This window comes from Cygnus atratus, chromosome 1, assembly GCF_013377495.2.
Source record: "Cygnus atratus isolate AKBS03 ecotype Queensland, Australia chromosome 1, CAtr_DNAZoo_HiC_assembly, whole genome shotgun sequence".
Taxonomy (NCBI): domain Eukaryota; kingdom Metazoa; phylum Chordata; class Aves; order Anseriformes; family Anatidae; genus Cygnus; species Cygnus atratus.
In genome coordinates, this window is record NC_066362.1 from 193,989,168 (window position 1) to 194,000,028 (window position 10,861).

The 10,861-nt window shown below is 39.3% G+C and overlaps 1 protein-coding gene across 1 annotated transcript in view; it reads right to left on the reverse strand.

The window, feature by feature from the left end:
- Window positions 1–10,733, reverse strand: part of DYNC2H1 (dynein cytoplasmic 2 heavy chain 1) — a 167,238-nt gene extending 156,505 nt beyond the window's left edge. Inside the window, exons 1-11 of the mRNA XM_035542461.2 lie at window positions 10,416–10,733; window positions 7,322–7,492; window positions 6,149–6,284; window positions 5,607–5,725; window positions 4,891–5,035; window positions 3,854–4,086; window positions 3,401–3,535; window positions 3,187–3,300; window positions 2,883–2,994; window positions 2,586–2,710; window positions 929–1,104 (exon numbers count right to left, since the gene is read on the reverse strand). Of these exons, the coding sequence (XP_035398354.1) occupies window positions 929–1,104; window positions 2,586–2,710; window positions 2,883–2,994; window positions 3,187–3,300; window positions 3,401–3,535; window positions 3,854–4,086; window positions 4,891–5,035; window positions 5,607–5,725; window positions 6,149–6,284; window positions 7,322–7,492; window positions 10,416–10,604 (1,655 nt within the window). The 5' untranslated portion in view covers window positions 10,605–10,733. The remainder of the gene's footprint in view (window positions 1–928; window positions 1,105–2,585; window positions 2,711–2,882; window positions 2,995–3,186; window positions 3,301–3,400; window positions 3,536–3,853; window positions 4,087–4,890; window positions 5,036–5,606; window positions 5,726–6,148; window positions 6,285–7,321; window positions 7,493–10,415) is intronic.
- Between the last annotated feature and the right edge of the window lie 128 nt (window positions 10,734–10,861).

Sequence of the window (10,861 nt, forward strand, 5' to 3'; positions counted from 1 at the left end):
GCAGTTCTGAATCTGCTAATTTGTTACATAAGTGTGTTTTTCATAAAATAAAAGTTGGCACAGGAGTAGCAACACTTGTGTCCAGTGGAACTGTGGACAAACCCTCACTTTATTCAAAAGAAGTTTCACAGAATCACAGAATCATCTAAGTTGGAAGAGTCCTCCAAGATCACCTAGTCCAGCCTCTGACCTAACACTAACAAGCCCTCCACTAAACCTTATCACTAAGCTCTACATCTAAATGTCTTTTAAAGACCTCCAGGGATGGTGACTCAACCACTTCCCTGGGCAGCCCATTCCAATGCCTAACAACCCTTTCAGTGAAGAAGTTTTTCCTAATATCCAACTTAAACCTCCCCTAGTGAACACTTTGCAACACTTGGATGCAGACAGAAGCTATGTGCCCAATTAAAAAGCAAACAAACAACAAATAACAACAACAAAAAAAAACAGTAAATTTAAATATATATAGATATATATTTGAATTTCATTATTTTGGTGAATACAACTTATGAGATGTAAATTGGTATTCTTACCCTTCTTTCACCTGCTCAATTTAGACCACAGAATTTCTTGTGAATAGCAATTTATTTGTAACTCTACATGTGTGATCTGTATATCAACAGTTATATTCCTGTCTCATCTGGTTTCCAGACGTTATCACACTATGGATAATACAACAACAAGCGAAACAAACATATTTCATTCCAGGTGTCAATAGAAACCACAAGATTAGCCATTAGCATTGTCCTGTGTGCTTCATCTTAACAACCAACCCTGGCAGAACGATGAAATGATCATGAACTCTTTCACTTTATTTCTGCATTCATTCAGTAAAATCCGTATTTCTTTAATCAGGTCCTATCAAATTACCCTACGGTACAGATTTCAGCATTAACATTATTCAAATGAAAATTTAAATACTTACCAAAGTCCTGACTTGGGATTTGATAATTCTGACTGTATATTCCTAGACCAGTCATCAAATTGCTCTTGTTCATATACTTTTAACAGTTCCAGAAAAGAATCTGCACTTTGATGAAAACTTTGAAATCCAGACAAGTCAGAGAGGAGAGACTCTGCAAGCTTGATAGTATCATCCACCTTGAATACAATCACAAAGAAAGGAAGCTTGAATTCCTGCTATTAAATTAGAAAAGAAGAATCGCCACAATACAAATCAGTACTATAAAACATTCCAGTGGGATTCAAAAACAGATTAGAAAAAATAAGTGAATACCGAATTGTGTCCTATGTATTAGAATTCCAGTTACAGTAAATTGAAATAGTTGGCTTGAGTAAGTTGTCCACCACAAGTGTCTACCACTATTAAGATATCCTGGGGTATCCCACGTGGTCTTTCATTCATTTTCCATAAAGTTACAGGTCTCCCATCACATGCCAACACATTGTGTGCTGTATCTATAAGGTTCATGTCAATGCTCAAGGGCATTTCAGATAGGATTTCACTCCTATGTGTGGACAAATGAATCAAGACCCTAGTCAATGCAATCAGTGAAGACATGAGAGGAATTCAAAAATTCATCTCAGCTTAAGGTAGACACACAACTCACACACATCAGTTGAGTTCCCCTCTGAGATGCTTCAGCAGACCAAGCAGAAGAAATCATTGTGAAACCTGATCTGCTGCTTTTCCCTTTGGAGGATGCACACACACACACGCGCACACACACACAAAAAAAAGATATTTAACACCTCCACCTTCTGTCACATTCAGCTGAAATGGGCCCTTGAGTTTCTGCAAATTACAGGTGATCCAAAAAAAAAATGTACTAATCGTTATTTGGGGATGGATAACAGCTATTCTCATTCAAATACGTAGTTATTGTCAATGGCACTTAAGTTTACAGGAAACATTTTGCTTTTAACTAGTCCATACTTTTCCAAAACAAAGTTCCAGAGTTTCCAACCGAAGTTTTACTACAGATCAATAAAAATAACAGAAGCTAAAACAGAATCAGGTACGTCTTAAACTCATTCTGTGGTAAGAGAACACAGAATTACTTGCCATTTACCTCCACTACACAGAAATAAACTGCACTCCTTAATTTAGCAATGTAAATTCCCTGTCAGACACTGACTCAAAACAGTATTACCAAGAAATCCCTTTGGTTTCAAGGGGACACTGCAGAGGCTAATAACAGATGAGAATTACGATGTCAGAATCTAGCAATATGTAAATCTTAAATAGAATTTTAAAACGCAAACTGGAGGATAAAATTTTAAAAAGTCATCTCCACTCAGAATTTTTTTTCTTTTTTATTTTTGTTGTTGTTGTTTTGTTTTTTTGTTTTGCCAGAAAATAGTAAGTCACAAAAAGAGGCTGTTCAGTTCATTATGAAACGATTGTTTATTGTGTCAGTTAATAAAATTCAACTTAGCACATGGTGCCACAGATAAGGAATCCTGATTCTATAACTCTTGGAAGTCCACAATTTTTTTAATGTTATTTTCTCCACAGTCTCTTACACCTTTTATCTCCACAATCTCGTGTATGATTTATGTTCGTATAATAACACTGTATCTAACTAGCAATGAAATCTGTTTGTAATGGAATCTGTTACCTTCAGCTCCAGCTGCTGCACCCATACGATATTATTGACAACTTCAGAAAGGTTTTTGCCTGACAGCGGTCCAGAAACATCACCAGGAACACCATGGCATCGAGTTTCAAAGTCTGTCTGATAGTCTAACACAAGAAAAAGATTCATGTTAGACCAGAAACCTAACAGAACAAGCTTAAATGTATTATTATAGTTATAAAAATATAGTAGGTATAATGACATAATTCTATAGTAAATAAACAATTATATTATTTGCAAAAATACTAATGTCGTCGGACACGGTTCGATAATTTTTACCTTTGACATAATCTTGAAGCCTTGCTAGCAATGTTTCCCTTTCTAAAAGTAATTCCTTGCTTATATTTGGATGCTTTATCAGTTCCTTGTGTTTCTGAAATGTCTGAAGAAGCTAGAATATGAAATTAAAACAAGTTATCTCTTTCTCCTGAAAAAAATGAAACATATTCTGATAGCACTCTTTATGGCTGTTCATAAATAGTCTTTGCCTGTAAGTATTTACCCCTTTGCTCAAAACTGACTACTTAAGAACGCAGTAACTTTTTCCCATACAGAAGTTTTCAGACTGCAAAAATGCCTGTACCTGTTGAGGGCTGTCTTGAATTTCTGAAATAAATTTCTTCAGTTTGCTTGCTACTTTTTGTTCTGCTGGTGCAATAGTTCTTTCAAACTGAGAGACTGCAGCTTTCCATAATGGCTAGAAGACAATCAGTATATACATGTTACTTTAGGACTGCTCATCTAAATACTAAAAAGTCACACAGGGAGTATCGATAAATTAAAAATAAGCATTATACCTCTGTGTAAGGATTACAGTGTACAGGATTTAGGCCAGCAAAGGGCTCAAACACCTGGGCAACATGTAAAGCATTTTGTTCTCCAGATGGCAAAAAGAATGTAAGTTTTTCATGCAGTGTTCTAACAGTTAAGACCTATAAAAGAAAATATGATATATCAACATGCTTTTACATAAAACTTACATTTAAAAGCAAAAAGCACAAGCACTACATGACACCCTTCTACTTTTTACAGAAAGTTTTTGAAACCTCAGGCAAGCATATGAATTACAGAATGCTCACTCTAAAAAGGCTATAAAAAGTGTTTTTACTTTCCTTTTATGACTTTATTTTTATTTCCTTTTAAATAATGGTGTTTAATGAAATAGATAAAAATAAATAACAATAAATAGTAATTATTATTCAATGATAGTAATACGTGATAAATAAATAATGAATAAATGTGGATAATACCTCATCAAGACGTTTGCTGAGTTTGACTAAAGATTCAGGGAAATACTTTTCATTTTTCCACTGATGCAGAGTATAACGCTGCCACAGTTGTCCAGTTAAGTATTCACAAGCTGATGCCCATTGCTCACAAATCAAGATGCCAGCCTTTAGATTTTCTTTAACAGTGTGAAAAGCATCCTCCCACAGGTTGAAAGCTGCTAATTTTCTCTGAACAAATCTACCTAGACAGCTCCCTAGAACAGAAAAAAAAAGTATATGAAAACAGTATACAGTTTGTTCAAAATAACTTTTTTAAACTCCACATCAAGTCCCAACAATATTTTTGAAAAACTATTATAAGGTTATTATTTAAAACCACACAAATTTGTCAGTAACTGTTCACATTGTTTCAGCTTCAATAAATCACTTAAACATCTCCATGTTATTCCAACTGGAGGTTGGCCCAGTATCAGAAACTGATGGATTTCGATTCTGGAATTCACACACAAGCATCATCTGTATCAGCAGTGATGGCAGCTGTCTGCCCCCAGACATCCTGATACAAACAGCCGTCCTCCTCATGCACACAAAAGTTTGACAGCAGCAGGAAAGCTCGCTGTCCTATGTCTGTCCCAGAACACGGGACTACTGTCATGAGAATGAGGGAAGCAGTCTCTCTATATGTCCTGCTCCCACTTCCATGCAAACTGAATTAACTTTCAAATGAGGGTTTTATGCAAATAAACATTCTCCTCTGGGAAAAAGACAAGAAGCCAAACAGAAGTGAAACAAATCTAATCCACAGGTTCAAAAGGTATCAAACTCCACGTTGGTATTATCTATCGTCCTCCCAGGCATGCCTGAAGGCATCAACCCGAACTGGCTGAATTGCTGGACACCGCAAGGCAAGCAGCATTAATGGATCATAATTGCAACAAGCAAGTACCTTAATGCTGGAGGGTATCAATGGGGTCTTTAAGAGGAGGAAGGTCTCTGCTCCAGGATTCATTTCACTTTTTCTCAAATGTTCATTTAATAAAGACTGCATAAAGGTTTACCTATTACATCCAAGAGATTATGCATGCGTGGCTGTGGATAAGGATCATGCTCCGTTTGTCTCCACACACTATCAAGGGTATCCCTGGTAGTCTCCACTAAATCCACAACTTCAAATAAAGAGAGACTATCCAAGTTATAATAATCCTAGGGAAAAAAATTAATACAATCATTTTGCAACTAGTATTGTAGAAACAACTATACTTTACTGAAGCTAGTAATTGCTATAGTTTTCTTGTTTTATTGCTTAAAAGAATATGGAGGGATCCTCTCAAAAAATGTTAAATATTTAAGTTTATTTGTGTTAGGAATGATTGATATCTGTAGTGCTATTCGAGCAAGTGCTGTCCATGTGCCTGAAATTTTGTATAAAGTTTGATTCTTGTCCTCTGCATTTTCAATTTCTCTTTTAATAAATTCATGACTAGCATGAACAAATTGTAGCATACCATTACATTTCCACAGCAGATCTCAGGATTTAATGGTCAAATCTGCTCCCCATTTACTTCTGGCATTCCCCTTTATCATTGTCACTAGGAACTACATAAATGTCATTTAAAGTAAAATCTTGCCTAAGAAAAATTAACTAAATAGCTATATATTCATGTATTTAAAAAAAGCGTACATATACAGACACATATTTCACAAGGAGAGAGGGTTTGGGGCTTTTGTAAGTCTACAAATATAGAATACACTTATTATACAAAAGAAAACATACTTTAGCAATGTCCTCAAATAGGTCTTTAAAATGAGAAGCTCTCTCTTTACTATACAATTTTGTTCCATGACGAGCACATTCTATCCAGAACTGAAATTCATCTGTTGGTGTAAGTATAGCTGCAAATAAGAACAGAAAATGTTGAAATACGAAACACATGAATGGTAACAAAAGACTTACAGGTGGAACATACTTTCTAAAGCAAATTTTTGCCTTACAGTTATGTGATTGCCCTTCGACTTCTGACTCAAACTAAATGTAGTATCAAGTTCATACCAAGAGACCAGAGTCGACCATCACCAAGCCCAGTCTACTCAGCACAAGCTGTTATATTTCACACCCTGCTGGCACTGCAGGCACTTCAGTCTTTCCATGAAGACTGGAAATTCAACTTATCAGACACTGATTTACTCCTAATTTAAAATTAATTGACTATAGCAATATAATTTATTATACTTTGTTGATGATTGTTATACTATGTGTTTTTAATCTTTATATTGATAGTATGATAATTAATTATAAAAAACAACTGCCAAACAAACCTTGCACATCATCTTCACTGAACTTTTCTCCCATGCAATTAGGATCTGATCTTCTGAGAACAGTACTCAAACCAGTTTCAAGCTCACTTAGAAGCTTCTGGAGTTTGGGATCAAATGTTTTACTCCATGTCTCATCCTGCAATGAAAATTTCACAAAATGTGACTCACACAACTGAACCATTACTATTTTCCTTCCATTTATCTAAATACACACACACACACACACACAGGGACAGATTAGTGACAGTTACCCACGTGGTGAGATGCCATAATATTTTTCTTAACACCAAGGAAAAACATTTTCTGCTTTTTACTTCTCAAATCAGAGTAATACAGTGCAATTTTTTTTTTAATCGCAAATTCATAAGTCAATTGTTGGATTTATAAAAGGACTTTGCGAGTGTTCAGAATTCTTTAAGTAATTCTCTGTTAAGAAAAATGAATTCTGAATCTAATTCTAGACTAGAATCTGCAAATTGCTATAATCAAATATTGAAAGTTGTGTTTTCCTAAAATTATTTTATTAATGTCGTAACGAGCAAGAAATTAAAAACGTGCAACTGCTGAAATTCTGCTTGTAAAGATAATGAAATATAGACATGATTATTGTTTTTGACAAAGAAAATCCACAAAAGAAACATGTTCTTTAATGAAAATGAAGCGAAAGCCTAAGAACATTTTAAAATATCAGATCTATGAAAACTGCAGTTGTACAAACTAATCCAGAGGCCAGAACACCTATCTGACTTTCTGTAGAAATCATACTTTGCGTGATACTGACATATGCATTTTGGATAAAACATAAAACATCTAAAACAGGAAAAATACACAGGATCAGAATTACTGGTGGAAAGGGAGGTAAGGAGCCATTGTCTCCAATAACCACAGCACCATGTATTCCATGTTTCTAGTCAGGCACACACATATCCAGAACCCTCCTAAGACGATATGAGACAATATGATAAAGTGTCTTCTTTAACTCAGAAATTAGAAATATGGATTTAGATAGATATTTTAGGTATTAGATATTTAGATATTAGAAACATCTATTTAAGCTCTTAAAATACTTTATTTTTATAATATAAAATATTTTGTCAGAATAATTAAGATAGACAGTGGAATTCTAATTTTTCAATTAAATCTATAGACTATTTAAATCAGCGTATTGCTCACCTTCAGTAATACTGGTGCAAAAACTTGTCGAACAGCTTGGTAAAGGGTGTTAATTGGTGAATCTAGCATAGATGACACAAGGATATTACTATGAAGATTATCTTCGGTAATTACATCAGGTCGCAGCTTAAAGAATACCAACACATTATTCTTTGAATCAGTAGCTTCAATCTGTAATAATAAAATAAAAAAAAAGAAAGAAAGTTTTTTAGAAAACTGTGATTGACTGCGTATTATACTAAATTACCATTTACACAAATGATTTACATCAAGAAAAAAATGATAAATTACCACATTATTCCATATGTGTTCTGATAACATTCTGGTAGTACCTGACTTGCAAAGAAAATCAAAACTTTTATTATACTCATCCTTGCGCTGATAGGAACCTGAAATGTAATTTCCAACATCAAAAACATAATGCCTTTTTCATCATAAACCATCCACAATCACCATAGTTACTTACTCTATTTTGAAATGTTTGCTTGCTGCTTTTTGAGGACAAAATAGAAACTCACTTGCATGCCTTGAGAAGAATAAATGTGAAGAATTTAAACTTCCTTATTGCATTTTTACGCAGCATTACTTTGGAAATACTTTTCTCAATATTCTATATTGTCTTTCTAAGTCTGCAGATACAGAGTTCTACAGTAATTCACTGACTTCAGGGAAAGAGAAAGGCATCCTCATTCACTAGTAAAATCTCAATATGTCAGCCAACTCTTTTTACTTTCACAGTCCCACTTGTGGACAAAATTCTAAATGTCACGTTAAAATCAAGCATTGAAATTCTCTGGGGCAAAGAAGAATCCATAAAACAAAAGAACATTATTAACGTTATTAACATTATTAATCCCAAATTCTGTGCAATTGTAAACACCTGTGAACTTTTTTTTTATTTTTTTCTTTTAAAAGAAATGGAACGCTAGTAAGAACAGCTTTCAGCTTTAGTGGACAGTGCCAGGCTTACTTTCTTATCAGGTCCTTAAGCCCAACACCATGACTTTTCCCCATACTCTACAAACATCATTTCAGTGGGACAACAGGAGAACACTGTGGCCCCTGTACACACCTGACATTGTACCTTCCACAGCTGCTGACAGTGGCTTTGCATATCACACAGTGGCTAAGTAGCACACCCCAAAAACGTACATGTTCCCTGCATGAATGTTATGTGCACTAGACCTGAAAGTGTGAAGAGGTGCTGACACCAGACATGTGTAAGCCACTGGTCCACAGAGCAGTTCACACGTTAACAACTCCCTACGCCACCTGCCACTACACGAGGAACCGTCCCTGAGGCACCAGCCACCGTGCCCATTCTGCTCTCCATTCAGCCACCATTCTGCTCTCACAGCAGAAAGACAGGACACAAAGCTCCTCCGGTGCCCAGCACAGGTCACTCCACACAGCAGAGCTCAGGTTTGCCCCAGCAGCCTGTGGATGCAGGATTTGGTGAAACCTGCTCCTCGGGACTTGTCAGATACGAGACAACATGCCACATTTTGGGCTCCGTGTCCTGCGTGGTCACTGGAATTGTGACCGTTCCTGTGCCACCTCCTGTCACCTGCCTGCAGGGTCGCCTGGGAACGAGCTGTGCATCAGGCTCCCCCTGGCACTTGCGAGACAAGCCATCCCACAGGCCGCCATACGCAGCACCCTAAAACTACGTATCACCCTACAACTGCACATCATGCTGAAACTATGCAGTACCCTAAACCTACACAGCACCCTAAAACTGCACATCAGCCTACAACTGCACATCACCCTAAAGCTGCGCAGCACCTTACAAGTGAGGATCGTCCTACAACTTCGCATTGCCCTATAACCATGCATTGCCCTGCAACTATGCAGCACCCTAAAACTATGCAGCACCCTAAAACTGCTCGTCACCTTAAAACTGCACACCGTCCTACAACTGTGCATCACCCTACCAGTGAGCACTGCCCTACAACTGCGCAGCACCCTACAACTGAGTATTACCCTAAAACTACGCAGCACCCTAAAACTGCTCGTCACCCTACAACTGCGCATTGCCCTACAACTGTGCAGCGCCCTACAACTATGCAGCACCCTACAACTGCTCATCACCTTAAAATTGCGCATCGCCCTACAACTGTGCATCACCCTACAAACACCCAGCACCCTAAAACTGTGCATCACCCTACTAGCAAGCATTGCACTACAACTGCGCAGCACCCTACCACTGTGCGTCACCCTACAACTGAGTATTACCCTAAAACTACACATCAGTATTACCCTAACCAGTATTATTACCCTAAACATATACAGTATTACCCTAAAACTACGCCTCACCCTAAAACTGCGCAGACCCTACAACTGCGCATCACCCTAAAACTGCACAGCACCCTACTAGTGAGCATCGCCCTACAACTGTGCATTGCCCTACAACTGAGTATTACCCTAAAACTATGCAGCACCCTAAAACTATGCATCACCCTACAGCTGCGCATTGCCCTACAACTGTGCAGCGCCCTACAACTGTGCAGCACTCTAAAACCGCTCGTCACCTTGAAACTGCACATCGTCCTACAACTGCACAGCACCCCAAAACTGTGCATCGCCCTACAGCTGTGCATCGCCCTACAACTACCCAGCACACTAAAACTGTGGATCAACCTACCAGTGAGCATTGCCCTACAACTGTGCATCACCCTACAACTATTACCCTAAAACTATGCAGCACCCTAACGTTATGCAGCACTCTAAAACTGCTCATCACCTTAAAACTGTGCATCGCCCTACAACTGTGCATCACTCTAAAACTACCCAGCACCCTAAAACTGTGTTTCACCCTACTAGTGAGTATTGCATTACAACTGCACAGCACCCTACCACTGTGCATCACCCTACAACTGAATATTACCCTAAAACTACACATCAGTATTACCCTAAACAGTATGATTACCCTAAACATATACAGTATTACCCTAAAACTCCGCATCACCCTAAAACCATGCAGCACCCCAAAACTGCTTCTCGCCCCACAGCTGCGCAGCACCACCCCACACCTCAGAGCCCTTCACGAGGCGCAGCAGACGCCGCGCGGCGCTTGGCTCGGGGCCACCGTTACCTTGGTGGCCGCGCTGAGGCGGCCGCCGGAGCGGCGCAGGGCCAGCAGCGCCTGGCTGCCGTCGTCGAGGAAGCCGGCCACCTCCGGGCGGCCGCGGAGGGCGGCGGCGGCGGCGGCGGGCTCGAGGCCGAAGAAGTTGGCGGCGGTGGCGGCGAGGAAGCGCTGCCGGGGGTCGCCCGGCGCCGCCATGTTGCAGGCCGCGGCCCCAGGCCTGGCGGCGCTTCCCCGTTGCCAGGCCCCGTTTCTATGGTGACGGCAAATGGCGGCCCCAGGCTCCCCGATGCTCCGCCCACTGTGGGCGTGGTCTGTATTAGGCCCCGCCCCCCTTGGTGCAGGGCCGAGGGGAGGCTGTGCGCGCTGTGGGCGGGAGGGAAGGGGATGCCCCGCCCGTTTGTGGGCGGGGTCAGTGAGGGGGGGCGTGGTCTTGAGGCAGCCCCGCCCCGGCG